Source organism: Lagopus muta, chromosome 5 (genome assembly GCF_023343835.1).
Source record: "Lagopus muta isolate bLagMut1 chromosome 5, bLagMut1 primary, whole genome shotgun sequence".
NCBI lineage: Eukaryota > Metazoa > Chordata > Aves > Galliformes > Phasianidae > Lagopus > Lagopus muta.
In genome coordinates, this window is record NC_064437.1 from 5,739,355 (window position 1) to 5,760,114 (window position 20,760).

The following is a 20,760-nucleotide window of genomic DNA, read 5'->3' on the forward strand; positions in this document are numbered from 1 at the left end:
CAGGACAGTTTGTTAACACCTTCATATGTCCCCACTGTCTGGAGCAGCATAGTCTGATTCCAGGGAAGCCCCAGGAGAATCCTCACTAGGGAGCCCCTCAGGAGAGACATTACTTGAACTCTCAGATAAAGCAGCTTTACCTCACTCTGTTGTCGCTGCATCAGTTCCTTCCTGTAAGCAGCAATACACTCATCATTCAATACACCACTCAGTAAAGAAACCATGAAGACCTCCAGACCTCATTTTGAATCCAGAACGTTATTTGCTAAGATCCAGGCAGAAGGGATTTCATAGCAACTCCCAGTTCCCACAGAACGTTGACCAAAAGTGAATTCTCAACATATTTCAGTAGGAGTTCTGATTTCACCTTTATCATTCCTCATGCATTCAAGTATTCCTATACTAGTTAAAAAAACCACCCAAGCCCTATTTTTCACAGCTGTCAAATGTTCTTTTCACATCAGCTCCTTCCACCCTACTAACAGTCACTTGCAAACTCACTTATTAGCCAGTGCTGCTTGAGAAAACCCCTCACCATCACTTAGTTCCAAGTTTCCAGCACTACTGACTGCAGGTAACTACTGACACCCATCTTGCATGAGCCCTGCTCTCCTGTCTGAGGCCACCAAGTCACACATTTCCTCTCAGTAGCTTACTAGGGAAATACACAAAGCTACTGACAGCCTACTAAAGGAGACCAGAGCCTGCAGTCTCAGAAGCTTGCCAAGTTCTTGATTCTTTCAACCTTCTGTGATTCAGCTTTGATTCTTGTACACAGCCCAAGAAAAGTTTCAACCTACATTCTGCTCTTCCCAATACTATTTTAAGTCACTGCCAAGATTTTTAATATGTCAGTAACTTTCATCATTACCTTTTTTATGTCAGCGCTTAAGTAGTGAGCAAACTCACTACAGAACTACAGTGGTTACAAAGCTCCAAACCAAGCAAAGAATATTTTGATGCCCCATCTGCCCACCTCATTGTGGAGTTTCCACAGCAGCAACACAAACTGTTGTTAACTCTACGTTCCACCAGAATTTACAAACACTGTTTGAGTAATACCATGAATAAATATGAAGAAAAATAGCTTTTCCCACGAGAGCCTTGATGAGTTACTTTTAATTAAAATCAGTTTAATGATTGATAAGCTCTAGTATTTCCAGCAGCAAATCATAAGTGGTTGACTGTTTTCAGGTACAGTGAGAAAACTGATAACGACATAAGCTAGCATATTTAGTTAGTTTACTGGTTGTCAAACACAGGAAAGAACGGTGGTTTAACGTGTAAGTTGTCATGACCAAGAACAAAAATTAAACGAGCATTCTGTAAGAATTAGGAAGTTAAACTATACAAGTTCACTGAATCCATCACTTACTCTTAATCTCTCACAAAATTACTTTCCATATACTTGCCACATCAGAAACTGTGGAGCAAAAATGTTCAGTGTCTGGTTAGTATTTGGAGCAAGAGGGATGTCTCATACACAAACTCAGTACAATTGCTACTTTGAAATGTTCTCCACTCATGCCCCTTAAGCAAATGGCAGAACACCACGTGTTTCCTAGTATCCTTCGTTTGCTTTGAGCTTTCAAAAGCAGCAAAAGGCAACCCACTGTGCCTGTGCACACATTAATGAAGAAATCTCTTCCTTATAAACAGAAGAATCTGCAGCTGACCAACATTAGCCATACGATGAACCAAAGTTTCATTCAACACCACAGGGAAAACAGGAGTGTGGGTACATGAAAGCGTGAAATCCTAAAGCTCTAGCACAATCTTCCCTAATCCTGCATGCATCTTCCTCAGTAGCTGTCAGCAAGGGCGCATCACTGTAAAACAGTGGCTGCATCCACTCACTGCCCCTCAGCTACTGCTGGTGGGAACAGACAATGCACAAGAGGGAACATCTCCTCTTCCGTACTGCTCATTTATTTTGTAGCAAGATCCATGTAGTATATAAAATATAACAAAAAAATGAACAAGATCTATAAAATGAGTTCAGATGACAAGCCACTTCAGCTCTGCTTTCATGGTTTTGTCACGATGCCACCAGACTCATTGACTGTTTACTTTGTACTGTTACAGTTCTATAGCATATGAATCTACATAAAAAAAGCTGATATGTTCCAATTAAGCTATAGTTAAGTGACAAAAGTAGAGGAGAAAAAATGGCTTTCTTAAGCCACAGCTGCCCCTGACACAGGTTACAATGATGTCTAACTATACTGCAATGCACATAACATCAAGAACCTTGAAAGAGCTTCTGAGAAATCAGGTTCACATTAAGCATTTTAAAGGAAGGTCATAAATACTGCACTGTACCAGCGGTACCTCCCAATGTCCTCTTTATGCCTGAGGAGCATTTGTGGGTTTTAGTAAGCTACTAAAATAGATGACACCAAACCTAGAGGTAGGTTATAGGCAAGGGTAAAATACAGGCAATAAGAAAAAAGTCCCTTTAGAGCTAGTCATTGCACAAACTGCCCAGCAGGAGGCAAGGCAAAATGTCAACAACTTCTTCCCACCTTGGACATTGCTCACATGGTGCATTTAATTTCTAGTGCCATAAGAGTGACACCGGATCATCAGCTGCTAGTAAATGCAGTCATGCCAAGAGAACAGCCTGAAGGAATTCAAGCAAAAAATCTGTCACTGTGCAAAACTGGTGCACTGGACTGTTACCAACTAGACCTCTAAGTTTTCTAAGTGACCTGATGGTAGAAAACCAAAGGGTTTGTTGTCATTTTGACCTAATATACCCTACATGTTCATAGGGAGAACATATTGCTAAGTCTATGTGAAAGGAGCCAAACATCAGCTTGTCTCAAAAAGTAAGGAAATAAGGAGAAAAAAAGATCGCTTTGCTGAGACCAAGATTCCTCTTTTGGAAAATTACTGTACCAAACAAGCTGATAAAATATCAAAGGTAACACGTGGGCATCAACATAAAGTTAATAACAAAGACTGCATACATTTCAACAGGGGTGAGAGATCTCTTAAACCCAAATTTTGAATGGTGTAATGCCTTCAGGTCACAAAACGTGGACAAAACTTTTAACTCTGCTCTCTCTGTCCTATTTGGTGATAATCAAAAGTAACAATGCTGAAGATTCGTTTTATTTCTTCTTTTGGAAGAAAAGGGAAGTTGGTTAAATAGAAGTGTTCTCCAATTTGTTCTCCACTATATGTACACCCACACACATACACACACACATGCACACACCCCTCAAACTGCACTGACATTTTTGTTTTGACCAAAAGAGTAGATCCTGGGAGTAAGTGCAAAATGCAAAATCAACTGACAGAAAATGCTGAACAAACAGTATCATAAAAATACAAAATATTTATATTACTGAACTATTAACAGATGATGTTCTCTGTTTCTTTAAAACTTTGGAACCACATAGCTGATTTCTTAAATCTAGTCCATGCCAGCTTCCAGAACTATTAATGATTTAGTTAGCTTCATTCTTTGATGCTTCATCAAAGTTTTCTACGAGATCTGAAAGAGATGAAGATATTTAATATAGCGATGCCCAGAAACAACAGCTTCAGTTTAATGAAAATGCATTTACCATATGAAATGTTAGGCAGTTCTTAACTAGATATTCATGTACATAGTTTTTTTTTTTTTAAGTGGGATTTGAAATAGCTTTAAAAAAAAAAAAACAGGATTTGTTTAATATATGCAAAGAAGCAAAGGAACACTCAGAGTGGAGGTTCTAACATGAAGACAGACTTTCAGAGGTGCTCTCCTAAATGCAGTTGAGTCTTGAGCCACCAGCTTAAATACCTCGAGTACAACAAGTGACTGCTTAACCAGAAGCAGATAACTTGGAAGAGGCCTGTGTATTTTTATGCAAACTCAAACCCACTGCCAGACCTGAAAATCTGGGTCATCGATTTGTGTATTTTTTTGGCTAATATACTGATGCACGAAAAGTGGTAATTGATACAGTTAACAACCAACAACTTGGAATGAAAGTTTCTCAACAAGCTAAGACATTGACAAGCTTAATTACTTCTACTGTAGAAATAAAAGTCCCACCCCAAAATGATTTAAAACGATGCTCTGAACACTACACCAAGTACATCTTTTTACAGATATTTTCCAGACCTAAAATCTGGAATATTAATATCTGAAAAATAAAATTCAGATATTTTGCTCACCCATTCAGCCTCCCTGTATTTTAAACTAAGAATTCAGCAATTCCAGCAAGGCAAACTATTTTCAAAAGCTAGAATCCAGAATCATCACTGTTTCAATGCTGCCCAGCATATTAAGCCTCTCTTAGCAATTGAGAGGAACAATTACCTCAAGAGCCAGGTATTTAAATGTGTGAATTAAGTATCTGTGCATTAAATGGACATAAAAGTGGATGTGCTTACCTGGGACATCATCATCTTCTTCATCAATATCTTCAGATTTTGGTGCTTTACTGTCCAACACTATAAAAAGAAACCTGGTGCTGAGTTCTCATCATACAAGATTAGGGACAACCACACAACAAAATAAGACAATATACTGATGAAAACAGGAGGCAATCCCCTCCATACCGCTCACCCCATTAGATACAGACATGCAAGTGACTGGGAGATCAAGAGTAATCAGTACGACCAAAAGATCCATTTGTGAATATTAACCCAGCCATTCTCAAACACTCAGCAGTATTAATGCAGAGCTAACAAAAGATCAAATGACAAAAGTCAGCAGTGACTGCATCTTCTAACTGAAGCCACACGTTTTAATGCAACGATCATGTTAAACCCATCTGGGACCAGCTTACAGAATAAAAAAATCCTTACAGCTGAAAGAAACCTTTAAAGGTCATCTAGCCCAACACCCCTGCAATGAACAGGGACACCACAGCTAGATCAGGCCTGATACAGCCTTGCCCTCAAAGTCTCTAGAGACAGGGCATCAACCAAATCACTGGGTAACCTGTTACAGCGCCTCACCATCCTCACTGCAGAAGATATTTTTATTATACCCAACCTAAATCTACCCTCTATAAGCTTGAAGCCATTTCCCCTTATTCTGTCATCACACACCCTGCTAAACAGTCCGCCCCCTTCTTTCCTGTAGCTCCCCTTTAGATACTGACAGGCCATTATCAGCATTCTCTTCTCCAGGCTGAACAGTCCCTGCTCTCTCAGCCTGCCCTCATAGGAGAGGTGCTCCATTTTGTGCATCATTTTTGTGGTCCTCCTCTAGATGTACTCTAACAGGTCTGTGTCTCTCCTGAACTGAGGATTCCACATCTGCATGCAGTCCTGCAGGTAAGGCCACACCAGCACAGAGTAGAGGGGCAGGATCACCTCCCTCACCCTGCTGGCTGCATCTTTTGATGGCTGGTTTTCTGGGCTGCAAAGGCACACTGCTGGCTTGTGCCCACCTTCCCATCCCTTAGTATTCCTAGATCTTTTTTAGCAGGGCTGCACTCAATCCTTTCATCCCCCGGCTTTTATCAGTAGCAAGGGTTGCCTCAACCCAGATGCAAGATCCTGCTTTTAGATTTGTTGAACCCCATGAGGTTCACCTGAACCCACTGCTCAAGCCTGTGTGGGTCCCTCTGGATGGCATCTCCTCTCTCTGGCAAGCTGACTGCACCCCACAGCTTGGTGTCATCAGCAAACTTGCTGAAGGCACCTAAACCCACTGACCCCATCAGTGCCACTGATGAAGACAGAAAAAGAATCAGTTCCAGCACTAAGCCCTGTGGGACAACACTGATTGCCCATCTCCATCCAGACATGCAGCTACAGACCACCACTCTCTGGACCCAATCCTGCAGCCACTTCTTCATCCACTGAACAGTGCACCCATCAAATCTCTCTCTTCCCCACTTGGAGAGAAGGACGGTGTGGGGTAGCATGTCAAAAGCTTTCCTGAAGCCCAGATAGGTGACATCAGTGGCTCTTCCCTTGTCCACTGATGCAGTGACACCATCATAAAAACATGACACCATGATACGACACCATCATATCATATGATTCGTGTGGAATAAGCATCTCCACATCAAGGGTCCTATGTGAAACCTACTCTGCTGTAAGCCATGGACTTGGACCATGCTAGAAGTCATCTGAAATGCAAGAACTTGAAGTATTTCTTCTCATTGCTCCACCTAATTAAAAGCTGGCTTTCTGTCATAGTAAAGAACTACTGGCACTGAGGTCATAATAAAATATGATTATGATGATCCATCTTTTCCTCAATTAATCAAAGGCATTTTCTTTAACCTAATAATACCATCCAATACAGTATGCAACAAAAACATTTCATAAAAGAAAACAGAATCAGTACTTTGACAAACAAAAGCTGTTGAGATTTTCTAGGTAAGAACTTCTACTTGTTTTTCTTAACTATTCTGTCACACACAGCTGTGCACATGGAGTTACTGCACACCCGACCAAGCAGATTTCTTTTTTAAGTCTTATTTTTAAGCCAAGGTCAGCCTATGTAGAATCTTGGGGAAAAAAAATAAATAGATGTTTCCTTCCATTATATTTCCACAACAGAGGTTAATACAAGTAAACACATTTTTAAGTGATGTGCTATTAAATTTGGGTCAATATTTTAAGACCGCATTTTCTCTTTTGATCATCAGTGAAAGATTCCACTAAGACCTACCTTGTCTTGGGAATTGTTCGGCTAACTTCCTGAGGCTTGTTAAGCTGTCAGCACCAAGCTGGCTTAAGATGCCTGGAAGCATCTCTGTGATCGGTTTAGCCTCTGCATGACCAGTAATTGCAAAAGTGTTAGCAGAGAGGGATGCCTGAACCTTGGGGTTGTTGAAGTGAATAACTGTTCCATCATCTTTTATCATGTTCACCTGTTCAAATACATGAAGAGCAACATTGACCAAAGTGGTGTTGAAGAAAAGTATGATAAATTATTATTTCAAAATTAGATTTAAATATTAAAACTAAAGAAACTACAAAAGCATAGGTAATAATATAACCATGAGTACAGTGCCAAGAATTAGCATCACCTGAATCAGAAGGAAAAAAAGTTAGAAGGGATGGGGGAGGTGGCTCAGATACAGTGTATGAAAAGGCTGAATTAACAGGTATGGCTGCCTTAGAGAAATACAGATATCTCTATAGTAGAGTGATAATATACAAGGCTTATGTGTTATCATACAACCTAGGTATGTTTTTGATTAAGGTAAAACAAAGAGGCTATTAGCCTTTAAGGCATAAACTAGTTACTACCAGGAATGCCTCAGAAGGAAAACCAGCTCTGTGGTAACTCTTTACACACTAAAAGCAGTAACAGAAAAGCCTTGACACAGCAGTTGAAGACACTGCCATTCCCAGCTATTTGTGTCACCTCTCAGGAAAACATCACTGTTTCTGCAGCAGAACTGGCAAAAGCCTAAGACTCACAACCTGGCCTACTTGCTGAAAATGCCCAATGCTGACATTTTCCCCTCACTTATCTCTTACAGCACTGCAGATTTGTAAATTAGCTGCACTCAGACTGGCTTCTGTGCTCTCCCAGTAATTCTGTGATGACCCTTTTGAGCCTAAGCACAACATACAATGACACTGCTCCCCTGCCTGGCATTCTGAATCACCAGGGATTAAGTTCACAGCCAGCACAGCTGCCTGCTTAGCTCCTGCTATTGAAGCTCATACTGATACCTTTTAGCAGGTTTTATTTTGCCTTTTTTTAAGTTAACAGAGATTGAAGGGAAGTTCCTTTTTTTCTTCCTGGGCATGACTGAGCTATGGTTATGAGGAAAATAATTTTATCTGCAAAAAAGAATAGAGCTTACTTATACAAACAGATGCAATCTGTTAATAACACTTCTGAATTTTGAGTTTATTAGGTGAGGGGTTTTTTGTGAGGTTACAGAGAGAAAACAAATTTGCCAACTGAAGAATACATCTAAAACATGTAAGTTATCAATTTTCAAGGTTCAAAATGTGTTTTGATCAGAGCTTTTTCTTACTTGGAGAAAAGGTGCATCTCTTTCCTACGTAGCTAAGGGGAACTGATGAAAGCTTTAAGCCCAGTCATGATCAAAAGTCTCTTCAAAACAAATCACAAATTTCTCTGCCTATGTTTGACTCCACATTACAATCCTCTTCAGCTTCTACGTATTTATGCCAATTTGAGTCTACCTGAGTAATACAGCAGTGTACTGTAATTAGGTACCAAGTTGTCAACATTAAAGAATTTTGAACAGTCTTCCTCCATGTCAACACATTTTTAAGTCTTAACTGTGCCTGAATGAAGATGTTATGCTCTGGGGGGGACAAAAAGAACAAAGACTGTTTGTCTGCACAGCTTCTAACACACCATGCTCCAGTAACAGACAAATTTAAAAGTGTTTCTGCAGCAATGGTATGAAGGCTTTCAGGCAACCCAGGCTTCTACTGAATCTCCATTTGCCTTCAGAGTGCACAGAGACCTCTGGGTCACCTTGTAACCCTGCTTTAATTAATCACAGATTAAATATTATGCTTTTTCAACCAAGCAGTGCTGTAATATGGAGCTCAGTATGAAGGAACACCTCCTCCCACATATAAGCATCACAGTCTCTAAAGCATTTTGGAAAGAGTTCTGTACTCCAGTTCTTATTTTATCCTGAAAAATTAATACACGCAAAAATGGTACGGAATACCTGAAGCCTTCCATTGCAATACAGGAGCTGCTTCTGTAGAGTTTTGCCAGTACCATAAGAAACACCAGTCTCCTGTCTCTACCAGAAACAATTCTGGTTTTACTTTCACAAAGTAAGAGCATCCAGTTTCGGTAACATGGACTTAAGTTCCTACTCCAGGGTTTTTGATTCCCTCCTTCATGTTCTGCAGCACATAAAAATTGCATGTGCATGTGCAATAAATACACACTCACTGCCCTACTGGTAAAATTTGGTCATTTCAGTTCAAGAGGTTAAGAATCAAGAGCTCTTTTGTTCTGCAATTAACACAAAAGGCACGTATGACAAGCAGCTCACTATTTCCTGTGCTTGCTTTCTGGACAGTACAACCTTTTCCCTTCTCTTTCTAGATATGTGCACATTAATGTAAATGAGACAAATTTAAATAAAATCAAGTAACTTCACCTGTACATAATCAGACATTTGAGTTTGAAAAACAAAATGAAAGTAAGAAAAACAACACCAAATCACCACAGTGAATTTAATTTGACACAGGATACAGTATCACTATACCTCCTCAATGCCAGCAATGTTATTTACTGCCAGTTTTTTGAGTGAACTCTGAAGTTTTTTGTCGTCAGCTGTAGCTGTTCTGTGCACCACCTTCTTCTTTCTGCGAGCTGTTCCCTGAAAAAGAATCAAGAGAACAGCCTGCAACACTCAAATTCTCACAACACTTTCAATTTAAAGTCACTTCACACTCAGCAACATCTCTTTTTTGAGCTGTAGTAATGCTCTGTAGCAGAAAACACTTCTCAACTTCCTTTACTTACAGTTTAGCCACCAGTCCCAATCTTTAAATTTTTCTCAAGTGTAAAAGATAGAAGAAGCACAGCAATAGTATTTCTTTTTCCCCAAAGCTGAATTATAAAAATATTAACTTATAAGCAGCATATAAAAATGCTGTCTGAAAACTTCATTTCAGAAGAGATGAATCAAATCTAAAAATCCACGCTTTTCTATGTAAGCAGTTCACATTTTTAAACTGCCCCAAAGACAGCAATCCTACAATTTTTCATTTGCAAGCTCCCCCAGACCCCTGTCTACTGTTAGGAAATGAATACTCCCATGGAATTGTCCATATGCTTTGTCATATTACATACTGGCTGGCACAGATAAAAGAAAGAGCTCAGTGCACAGTCAGATAAACCCTGGAGCTGATACTAGAGAAGAAACTTCCCAACATGCAGAAGAGAAAGAGCTCAAACAAGCCAACAGGTAAGCTTCAGCTGAGCATTCACCGGTCACAACAAGTCGCTGATTTAGAATGAGCCTGGAACTGGAACTACTCATTCAGTAGCTGTGAAGTGAAATAAAGCTGCTTTTCAGGTGGTAGTAAGATGCAGACCACTTCAGGTCCACACTGCATGAAGAAATCCTTTTTCCAGGCCTTTAACTGCCCTCTCATGAGAAGGCTCTGAGCCCACAGATGCAATCACAGAAGTACAGCTCTCGTAGCTTTCTTACCTTTCCTCCTATTCGGACCTGAGCTTGAAGCTTGGCTAGTTTTTCTTGATTCATAGTGTTGTGTCTAAAGAATGAGGTACAAATACAAGTTAACTACCAAAATATTAAGAAAAAAATCACTGAAATAACGCAAGCAAATACACAAACAAGAACACACCGTGTAAATAACACAAAGCAGCTCCGCGGAAGAAGCATCTGCACCACGATGACGCAAACCAACGCTACGTTTGATGTTGCCTCAGTTGTAAATCTCCAAGTCTAAGTCTGTCAGCTCACCGCCGGACCCACCTTGCTACTGACTCACAGCACAACCGGTACGGACCGCCCAAGGAACGCGGCTTTGTGCTGAGCAGAGCCCAAGGGAGGCTCACCCTGAGCCCCCGATGCACTGCTCCCAAGCAACAAACCTACCATAGACCCCTGCAGCTAACGAGCTGCTCCAAACCGAAGAGGTTCACACAGCACCACATTACCGGCTCGGACCTCCGGCAGCCATCGCTCCAACCCAAAGGCTAACAAGTTCACCCGGGCTCTGCCGTGGGCCAAGCGCGACCTTTAAAGGCCAGAAGACACGAAGGCTCGGTATGAGCTGAAAAACGCCTCTGCCGCAGGAGATCAGCCCCGAGAGGCCGCAGAGACGGAAGGACGAAGGCAGGCGCGCCGCGCCGGAGCGACAGAGGGCCGGAGGGCTCCGGCACGGCGCTGCGGGCGGGGAAGACAAAGGCCGCACATCTGAGCGGCAGCGGGACGGCGCGGCCCCGCGGACACGGGACGCTGCGGCTCCGAGCCCGGGGCACGGCCTCACCGCCGTCCTCTGCACCTCAAACAGGGCCCGGCTCACGGGAGCGAGACGGAGCCCGGAGCCCGGCGCCGCACAGCCGACCCACCTGACCCCTCGCGGCTGTGCGCGGGCGGCGGGCGCGAGGCGTTCTCACCTGAATTCGGCGGCCCCTCCGCAGCCCAACACGCGGTGAGAACAAGATGGCGGCCGAAGAAGGAAAGAGCGCCGCACAGAGAAAGGAAGCTTCGCGCCACGTGACGGCACTCAGCCGCCCGCCCCCAGCCACGGATTGGCGGCGGCGCCGACAATATTTGCATAGCAGCGGGGGCGGGAGCGGCGCGTGCCCGGGCCGCGGTGCATGCTGGGAGTTGTAGTCCGCTCCGCGGTTGACATGGCGGCCCCCGGAGGGCCTGGCGGCACCGCCCACATCCGCCTTGCGTCACTTCTTGGGCTTTAAAAAAAAAGGGAAAGGGAAAAAGATCCCTGGGGCTGCTCCGATCTCCTCTCCGAGCTCCAGGGCCCGTCGCTGACACCATGAGGGCTCATCCCGCCGCAGCCTCCGTCCTCTGCCTGTGCCTGCTGATGGCTGCCGCCGCCGCCGCCGCCGAGGGGCTCGGAAAGGGTCAGCAAACGTTTCCTTCGGGCTTTGCTCTCAGCTCCTGGCGTTGCCGTGAGGGCTCGCGGGGTCACTCGGCGGGTTGGGGCTCTTGGGGCCGGGCCGGAGCCGCCCTGAGCCGCAGCCCCACGCGGCTGGGGAAGATTTGGCCCCTCGGAAGCAGCCCCGCCGCCGACTCCTGGTCACCCTAGCACGGTTTTCCTCTGCCCGGCCTGCCCTCCTCGTGGGCTTGTCGTGGGCAGCGGCTCGGATCCCTTCGGGCTTCACCTGGGGTGGTCGCGCTCTGGGCGGGTTGCCCTGAAGGTGGATGTTCGTTGCAGGGCTGCAGGGAGTGCCTTCAGCCTACCCGGCAAGGCTCTTCGAACAGAGGATTGTCCCTGTTCCATCGTGATGGCCTTTGAATGAAATACCCGACGTGCCTGTATTCTGAGTAAATGTGACCTGTTAGCCTTATGGCTTCCAGCTCCCCTCAGCCCATGCAAGCTTGGACGTCAATGCCTTGCTGGTAGCTGGACTAAATATTTGATGTGTTGTGTCATATGTGTTCACGGTAGTTTGTACTGGGAGATAAGCACAGGTCATAAAAACACTGTGCCAGCAGCTGCAGTTTGCCAGATGCTGAAGGAAGGTACCACAGGGCTTTGCTCCACTCTCCGCAGTTTCTTTGCTACAGGTGTTTACTGGAGGTGCTGCCTGCCATGGTGTCAGCATTGGGCAGCTTGTGGCTCCTAATCCTGTGCTGTAGCTCCCCAGATTGTCCCCTTGGTGAGGATACGGCCCGTGCCATGTCGCTAAGTTATCCCAGCCCTCAGCTATGGGAAGGGGAAAGCCATGGCTGAGATTTGCCTTTCAGCACAGCCCGTGTCACTGCAGCGACGGGACCTCTGAGGAGTTCTTCAGAGAAGGCTCCCTTATCTCAGATCTCCTCCATCTCAGCACTTCGTGTGATGGTGGTGACCAAAAAATGGCAGTCTCTGTTTTCCTGTTCTTAGCATATTAGCTGACAGAACAAGACTTGGTACCTGCTTATTGGATATGTATTTCCCATGTTGTTCGGTCACTGCAAAACTCAGAAACCTGCATAGCAGTGTTCTTTCTTAGTCTTTGATGTCAATTATCAGCAGTGGTAATATTTAGCATAATAGTTTTAGAGCATTTAATAATCACTTATTGGTCTAGGTGTATTTGATGTTTGCTCCCATTCATTAGGATTTAGGAAGCCAGATGGTGACATGTTTAATTTGTCATCAATCAGTTAATAAATGTTCATAGGTTGAGAAACAATAGGGAATAATTAGAAGGCATTTCAGTTTTAAGCTTTGCTTGGGGAATTTTTTTTGTCCTTTGCATAACTGTGAATATTCATGAGTGTGTGATTTGTTTTTGTTAATTAATTTCAGTGGGATTCCTCAATAAAACTGTGTAGGTTGTAAGTATTCACAGAAGTCTTTCGAGGACTGCAATTATAATTTCCTTTTTAAAAAAGAATATGTTATGAGCTGAAAATATTCCGGAGGGTTGTTTTCTTCTGATGATATGTTAACTATGCAGCATTTCTAAAACCTCCTTTCTGGCAGGTTTTGGAGATCACATTCACTGGAGAACACTAGAAGATGGGAAGAAAGAGGCAGCAGCCAGGTATGTTACTTACTTATGAATACAGAAAAGAGGCTTTAAAAGTTCACCCAGATTCTGTACCAATGCTAACCAATCCTAAATTTAACCACAGAAAATACAAATTATTAACAAAGGTGTAGGAGACTGCTTAGATCCCTACAGCTTATTAGAGAAATAAATAGTTTTTTCTTAATGTTGCTGAGGAATCACCCGTGTTTAATCACTTCAGTTCAATGATTGAGGTTCTGTCACGTTTCCAAAGAAGAAACCCACAAACTGAGGCTTAAAGGCTACTCAGTCCCCTTGAACTCATAAGTGCTCACTGCATGGATGTGCTCGTATGGATGCGAGACCTTGATGTGAGATACTTTGTTACTAAGGAACAAACTGATAAGTCATTAAAGTAGAACCTTTTATTGGTTGAAACTCTAACACCGTCTCTGTGAAAAGATTTAAAGAAAGTCATTTTTACGTTTCTCTCAGAATCTTCTTGTGTCAAAACATGAGAAATGAAGCTGTCTGTGTATCAGTTCTTGTGTTTGTAACTGTGCACTTATTGACAGGAGACCTCTGGCTGCCCAAGGTGCTGTCACGTGAATGCAGGGCACTGCTCAGTCTGATGAGCACTTGTAAGCGGGTATTTATTTGTAAGCGGCACGTATTCCATATGTCTGTACGAAAACAGTCGCAGTTTTCGCAGGAATAGTTCTGGCTCTGCTTTGCGGTGAAGCAGAGTTAGCAATAGGCACGGAGGAAGCAGGCGTTACGCAGGATGAGAGGTTCTGCGCAGAACCCCCGGGAGGGCGGGCTGCGGCGCAGGCCCGGGGCGCTCCGCGTCGCCATAGCGACGGTCCGCCCGAGCGGAAGCGGTGGCGGCCACTTCCGGGTCAGCATGGCGGCACCGGGACGCTGAGCGCGCGATGCCGCTGGTGGTGCTGTGCGGGCCGCCGGGCAGCGGCAAGAGCCGGCGTGCGGCCGAGCTGCGGGACGCGCTGGGCGGAGCTGAGCGGCGGGCGCACGTCGTGGCCGAGGGGGAGGGCGGCCGGGCGGCTCTGCGGGCCGAGGTGGAGCGGCTGCTGAGCCGACGCGACGTGGTGATCGTGGACGCGAGCAACGAGCTGCGGAGCATCCGCTACGAGCTGTACTGCGCGGCGCGGCAGGCGGGCACGGCGCGCTGCCTGCTGCACTGCGTCGGCGGCGGCCCCGCCGAGCCGCCCTTCGAGGCCCCGGACCCGCGCAACCGCTGGGACCGGCCGCTGTTCGCCGTGCACGGCGAGGAGCCGCTGCCGCTGGCCGACATCCGCGCGGCTCTATTCGAGAGCGCCCCTCCGCCGCCGCACCGCGCCACGCGCAGCCAGCCCCTGCAGTCCGGAGACTTCCTGCACCTCCTCGACCGCGCCACGCAGGACGTGGTGGCCGCTCTCGTGGCCGCCCAGAGGAGCGGGGCGCAGCCTGGAGAGCTGGTGCGCGTCCCCGGCGTGGAGGAGGGGCTGGTGCTGCCGCGGCCCGTCAGCCTGGCCGAGCTGAGCCGGCTCCGCAGGCAGTTCATCAGCTACACTAAGATGCAGCCCAGCGATGAGAACTTGGCACAGCTGGCCAGCATGTTCCTGCAGTACCTGAGCCGCAGCATCCAGTGAGGCGCGGCTCCTTCCGTCCCGAAGTGCTTGCAGCTGTAGGAACGTGCCCTCCTGCCGTGCACCTCAACACTGTGTGACGTGTGTGTCACATAGCACAGCCCGTGACTGTGCTGAGAAAGTCAGTACCATGGTGCTGGAGCAGCTGTACTCCTAAGAGGATCTGTAGGATCTTCCTGTCCTCTCTACTGCACTCTCCCCGTGTCTTGTTTGCTTGTTGCATCCCCACACAGCTGAAGTCTCCTGTGGAGACCTGCACCTCAATACTAATGTAGCAACTGAGCATAAATGCTTCAAAGCGGTGAACATAAGGAGAACTCCTGCCCTCCTCATTGCCATGTCTGTCTCTTGAATAAGAAGCCTGCTGTTCCAAGGCTGCCTCCATATGTATCAAACTGCAGAGGGGGACTTCAGTTCCTGGACTGGAAGAGGCCGTATTTTTGGGACATAACTGTTTTTCAAAATCCTATTGAACCCAACAGATAGATCGGCAAACTCTGCACAAAAGCAGGGTGCTGGCTTAGGAAACTTAAATCTCTCATTTCAAGTTTAACAATAAAACATGTGCCTTAGATGGAACAGTCTTAATCTTAAACTGTTTTATTGAAACAACTTGCTGTGGCTTTTTTTTGCAAGGTCATCATTAAAAGCTTTTAAAAACACTAATTGTTTATGAGTGCTCTTGAGCTTGTTTCGAGAGGATGCGGTGTGATGGCAGTGTGCTCTGCCCAGTCCTCAAAGTCTGCACTGGTTGTGACTGGGTAATTATTTTTGTCTTTAGCTTCAGCTGATTTCAGTCTTTACTGTGCCACATGTCTGACCTGTCCATATGTTTCACATTCTGGTGGATGCTTCATCCCTCATGCAAATAAGTGTCAGAGTCTGCTTTCATTTTTTTGTGTGGTGCTATCTGGGAGGAGATGGCAAGTGGGGCAAGAAGAGTTGCTTCAGTGATTTGTCCATGTATCTGAGGTACTGGTTGCTAAGTGGACGTTGCCATTTCAGAATGTGAAAATGACTACAGAAATGTTTTTATGTAAATAGCATTACTTTTCCAGTTAAAAAGAATAAAACTGAGGAAGCACATGCAGTATCTCTAAAACTTGTGTGATTTCATCCTGGCTAAGAGTTTATATTGTAAGACTGAGCACTTGCATTTAAAATCTGCATAGGAAATCAATCGATAGTGCAGTGCAGTACCAATTGCAGCTGACCTCTTCTGATGTGAAGATCCTTGATGATAAGAGCAGTGTTTGTTTTCCAGATTCAATTCAGCATTTAATTCCCAGAAACAGGGGGGGAAGAGGGGAAGAAAAAAAGAAAAAAAAGTATTGTTAGGGCGGGGACACGGATGTAAATAGAGCTTTGCTAGGGAAATGTGTATTCCTGCTGCTTGCTGCAAACAAAGTCCTGTGTAAAGATGACAGCATATCATTCAGTTACAAATGGCAGACTTGTGTTGCACTACTGTAAATGTTTATTGCTTCCTCTCTGCCCTTTCCTGGTTCTGAAGGCTGAAACTTAATGTTGGTAGGGATTTCCTTCCTTACCAATCTTCAGCCAAAAGAAGAACCTGATTTGAGGTTATTCTTAATGCTCTGGAAGCTACAGCACTAGCTTCCCTTGGATATTCGTCTATAGCTTAAGGGATTTCATGATAAGAGAAACCATTTCCTTGTTCTTAGTCTTTTTGAACTTACTGTACTAGTTAGCTTTTGCCAGTGTGAAGAGAAGTGTTGTACTACTAGATGTGCTCAACAGCAATAAAAATCACCTATAGGTATGTCACTTTTTTCTTGTTAAGGTGAAAGATATAATAGTCAAGATATTGAGAGCTGTAAAGATGGATTAATTGAATCACAAGCACTTACAGCAGTAAATATGAGAAATTCTTTGTGTTTAAAGTCTCTGTCTAATCACATGAAGTAACCTGAGTACATTACCAAGGAGCTCAGAGAATTCAAACTTGTTAAGCTTGACTAGAAGGTGAAATGCTAAGAGGCTTTTTGGAACAAGGTTAAATAAAACATACTTTAGGTGATGAAATCAACATCCAGGTAGTAAAGGTAGTGACTGTCTAATGAATTATTTGGGAAGAGGAATGAATAACATTCCTATGGTGTACCTGAAACACTCAGTACTCTGAATTGTCCTTCACAAATGACCTTTCTCTGAAGGTCATTCACTGAAGTTAGCTTCCTACCTTTTGTCATTTTACATTGCACTTAATTTAGGCTTCAGTTCCACACAGACTCCTTCCTTCTCGGTTCTCAAACTTGTCACAGGTTTATTTCAGCATACTGAGATAAGGGCCATTAGCCTGGAAGCTGAAAGGCTTGCCAGTTTACTGTGTGTGATTATTGCTCAAAGGAGGATCTTGATCATGGAGGCAGTAGCAGGAAGTGTCTGAAACATGCAGACAGTAGTGGGGAGAGGGGTTGATGGATGACTGTCATACAGTGGATTATGTTGAGCAGCTGTGTAAATCCCTTCTGAGATCTCTTATGTAGCTGGAGTGGATAACCACTGCTAATTCCTTAAGAAACACACGACCAGTTGTGCTTCTATGCAAATCTGAACAAATGAGAGCAACCCTTTCAAAGGGAAAATCTCCTCTCTACTGGAGTGGTTGGTGACTGACATTTCTAATGAACTGTTCTAATGCATTGTTAAGATTGGAAGGTTTTTGCAAGACAGCAAAACCTTAGAATACAGTGGAATCTCTCTGCATTTTCTATTATATTAAGCCTTCGTAGCAACTCTTAAAGTGTACAAACAATAGAACTTCTAGTTGAGAGGCTTCATGTAAGCTATCTGACATGTTTTCCTTTCTTTCCCCTTATTTTGCAGTGGTTTGCCTCTTATGATTATCATCCACAAATCTTGGTGTGGAGCTTGCAAAGGTGAGTGAATTTAATTCTGGAGCTTGGTGAAATTCCTGGTGAACTTTTGCATGCAAATTGTGTAACATGACAAATGTAAACTTTGCATTCAAAATGTGCTTAGCTGCATTTATATTTTGTTCAGAGCAGTGTAGTATCTCACTACTTCAGCTAATAGTGCTGCCAAAAGCCAGCCTTTGTAAATGCCAGTCAAGTAACAGCTGCATGTCTACAGTGGCTGCAGTCTTCCTGCACTTTGCTAGAAAAAAAAATGTAGAAAATGAATGAATTGAGAGTTAAGAGCAAATTACCTTACTTTCAGCCACTGGTTCTCAGGATGCTGGGCTTTGTCTCTTTCAGTATTGCAAAGGAACATGCTGATCATTACGACTAGGCTTAAGATGAACAGGCTGGTTGAGAAATGGTGGTTTACAGCAAGCTTTTGTTTCTGTTCCATTCGTTCAAAAGTGATGACATATGGCTGATGGTTAAGCTTCACTGTGTGGCTGCTCAGCAGGGATCACTTCTCTGCTGTTCTGAGCCTGGCCTGAGCAACTTGATGCATACATTCCATTTCCCTATGCTCACTGGAAAGTACCAGCTCTCTAGAGGGAGGAATAGAGATTTTTCTGCCTACCTGAAAACCTGAAATATTTTCCATTGTCTTTCCATATCTTTCCCTCTTTATTTTTTTCTTTCTTACTTAGCTTTGAAGCCAAAGTTCGCTGAGTCTAAGGAGATCTCTGAACTTGCTCATAATTTTGTAATGGTCAACCTTGAGGTAGGCCACTCTTTTGTTTGTACCTATATTACTGCTTAGTAATAAAGCATTTTGAATCCTGCTTGACTGGTTGAATCTGTTTCTTTTCTATATCCTAAGTCTTGCACTCCTGAGTGGAGATATGCAAGATTGATTGATAGAGCCACTTGTATTGAAAATATTTTTCTTTGCTGTAGTTACTTTAATTGCATTGATAAACCTGACTCTCCACTGCTGCCTCTTTAACAGTTTAATGTTGTTTGTCTGTTGCCACAGGGAGGGGATTTATATTCATTCTCTCATAATGTACCAGACGTTCCTGCACCAAAGCAGGGTGTTTAATGCACACTGATATTTCACAAATTTTACTTCTTTAGGGGAAATTACCTTATTTCATTTGAAAGTGGAAAGAGTGCAATACCTGTTGTCTGTTCAAGATGTAAATTGTTCAGGGCAACTGGAATCTGAAGGCTTGTTTCTTTAAAACAAGTGCTGTGTTTTATTACATTACATTACATGCTAACACATGGCCTCATTTCTGTCTTGCTTTTGTAGGATGATGAAGAGCCGAAGGATGAAGCCTTCAGTCCTGATGGAGGTTACATTCCCAGAATCCTTTTCATGGGTAAGGCATCAGACATCTGCAGCTGTTGAACCCACGCACAGGACTGCATTCTTACTGTTACCACCCATATTTCCTGTTTGATTTCTTTTTTTCAAAGATCCCAGTGGAAAAGTCCACCCAGAAATCATAAATGAGAAAGGAAACCCCAGCTACAAGTATTTCTACACCAATGCTGATCAAGGTATGTGAGAAATAACTTGAAGTACGTTGTTAGTGAGATGGATCTGTAGGTGTGTCTTGAGTGAAGGACAGCACCTTCATTTTTAAGTGGAGAAAAATTATACTTCACAGTGTAAGGGAGCTGTGAATTACAGCATGTGTGAGTGGCTCTTCATGCTTTGAGGAACCATATTTAGAGTTATGATCCACTTTAAAACCTACAAAATGTTTGTAGAACCTAAGCATTCTCCTTTTGTCACATGGAAAATCATGCAACTCATAAAGAGTTGGGAGAAAAGCACAGGGCTTTTTCGTTTTGGTGTTGTTTATTTTTTGCCTTAGGTTGCTTTGTAGATGTGCATTCTGTGTTGGTTTAAAATATCTTCATTAGTGTGGCACCTTGACAGTTCTGTTTTGAGATTAATAGTTGCTTTCTCTCTGATCTTTCAGTTATCCAAGGGATGAAGGAGGCCCAGGAGAAGCTAACAGGTGATGCTTTCAAACAAAAACACCTGGGAGATGAACTATAATGGAAAACACTCAGTTATGGTTTTCCATCACTTCAGTACTCTCAAAGGAAACAGTTAAACAGACCAAGAATGTAGATGCACTGGAGGGACGTAATTCTCCTGTCAATAATGTTAAGTTAAACCCTGTTTGGAGTTCACACACATGCATCAGATACAGTGTTATCTCCTCCTCTGCCTGGCAGTGTGTACTATGATGGTTATTTGCAACCAGGTAATGGCAAACACATCAATTAGTGTGTTTGAGCAACCACTCATGTTTGGTATTAAAAGGGAGGTTTGTAGGACAAAACATTCATTTGAAGACAAACAGCATAATTGAAAGAATTGGAAGTAGCCAGCATTTTGACACTTAATCATGGGTGGATCTCTCATTTCTCACTCGTATTATGTGATCCCATTGTTTTTACTGGGGTTCCTATGAATGGGCATGTTCCTGGGCCACGTGTTTTCTCGACCTCCCAAACCATGAATTCTGCCACTAAGCCAAGTAGAGTAAAATTTCATCCATGTTCAAGTAGCATGTGAAGTCATGAGCTCTGCAAACATATTTTTATGTAGAATTCTGTGTGATTCATCTTTATTTGCCCCTGGGCAGAAATTGAACTTCTTTCTTGTGCACTCACCTTTTGATTGTTTCATCAAGTGAAGGTGGGTTATGTTGAAGCATTACGGGGAATTCCCTTTTATTCTTTGAATGTTTTCTGGTGAATGCCTTGCCATCACATTGTACTGTATTTTTGTACCAGGGTGAAGAATTAAAACTTTTTAAACACAAGCATGCTAAAAGTTGTTCTTTTGTTTTGTTTTGTTTTGTGAGCAACATAGCTTTCTGTTCTTAAGGACTGGCAAATATATTTTTGTTTACATTGCAGTAGTTATTAGTGTTGAGTGTCACAGCTGAAGGTTTCGCCTTTGTGTAATTAAAAGACAACAGATGCTTTTCATGTAATAATAATTCAGCTATTCCTATAGTATATATGTTGTTGAAGTTAAGGTAATATCACAGAATCACAGAAT

General features: G+C 43.6%; 3 protein-coding genes across 3 annotated transcripts; 2 read left to right on the plus strand and 1 right to left on the minus strand.

The window, feature by feature from the left end:
• Positions 1-1,103: 1,103 nt before the first annotated feature.
• BTF3L4 (basic transcription factor 3 like 4) lies at positions 1,104-11,206 on the minus strand. The gene is made up of 6 exons (XM_048944646.1): positions 11,075-11,206; positions 10,140-10,203; positions 9,186-9,299; positions 6,632-6,833; positions 4,390-4,449; positions 1,104-3,502 (listed from the first exon to the last, which is right to left on the minus strand). Exons 2-6 carry the CDS (start codon positions 10,191-10,193, stop codon positions 3,456-3,458), a joined length of 477 nt encoding a protein of 158 aa, XP_048800603.1. The 5' UTR covers positions 10,194-10,203; positions 11,075-11,206; the 3' UTR covers positions 1,104-3,455.
• A 139-nt stretch (positions 11,207-11,345) lies between these two features.
• Positions 11,346-20,518, plus strand: TXNDC12 (thioredoxin domain containing 12). Its single transcript, XM_048944645.1, has 7 exons — positions 11,346-11,542; positions 13,114-13,174; positions 17,638-17,690; positions 18,377-18,450; positions 18,985-19,054; positions 19,152-19,235; positions 19,664-20,518. Exons 1-7 carry the CDS (start codon positions 11,455-11,457, stop codon positions 19,741-19,743), a joined length of 510 nt encoding a protein of 169 aa, XP_048800602.1. The 5' UTR covers positions 11,346-11,454; the 3' UTR covers positions 19,744-20,518.
• Positions 13,184-15,873, plus strand: KTI12 (KTI12 chromatin associated homolog). Its single transcript, XM_048944644.1, has one exon. The coding sequence runs from the start codon at positions 14,074-14,076 to the stop codon at positions 14,788-14,790; it is 717 nt and encodes a 238-aa protein (XP_048800601.1). The 5' UTR covers positions 13,184-14,073; the 3' UTR covers positions 14,791-15,873.
• Positions 20,519-20,760: the final 242 nt, after the last annotated feature.

Excerpts from the sequence above, each read along its gene's own strand:
- BTF3L4 (XM_048944646.1), bottom strand. The coding sequence starts at position 10,193 with ATGAATCAAGAAAAACTAGCCAAGCTTCAAGCTCAGGTCCGAATAGGA. Across the intron at positions 9,300-10,139 it reads AGGTCCGAATAGGAGGAAAG|GGAACAGCTCGCAGAAAGAA; the intron begins GTAAGAAAGCTA and ends ATTCTTTTTCAG. Across the intron at positions 4,450-6,631 it reads CGAACAATTCCCAAGACAAG|TGTTGGACAGTAAAGCACCA; the intron begins GTAGGTCTTAGT and ends TTCTTTTTATAG.
- TXNDC12 (XM_048944645.1), top strand. The coding sequence starts at position 11,455 with ATGAGGGCTCATCCCGCCGCAGCCTCCGTCCTCTGCCTGTGCCTGCTG. Across the intron at positions 11,543-13,113 it reads CGCCGAGGGGCTCGGAAAGG|GTTTTGGAGATCACATTCAC; the intron begins GTCAGCAAACGT and ends CCTTTCTGGCAG. Across the intron at positions 18,451-18,984 it reads TTGTAATGGTCAACCTTGAG|GATGATGAAGAGCCGAAGGA; the intron begins GTAGGCCACTCT and ends TTGCTTTTGTAG.
- KTI12 (XM_048944644.1), top strand. The coding sequence starts at position 14,074 with ATGCCGCTGGTGGTGCTGTGCGGGCCGCCGGGCAGCGGCAAGAGCCGG.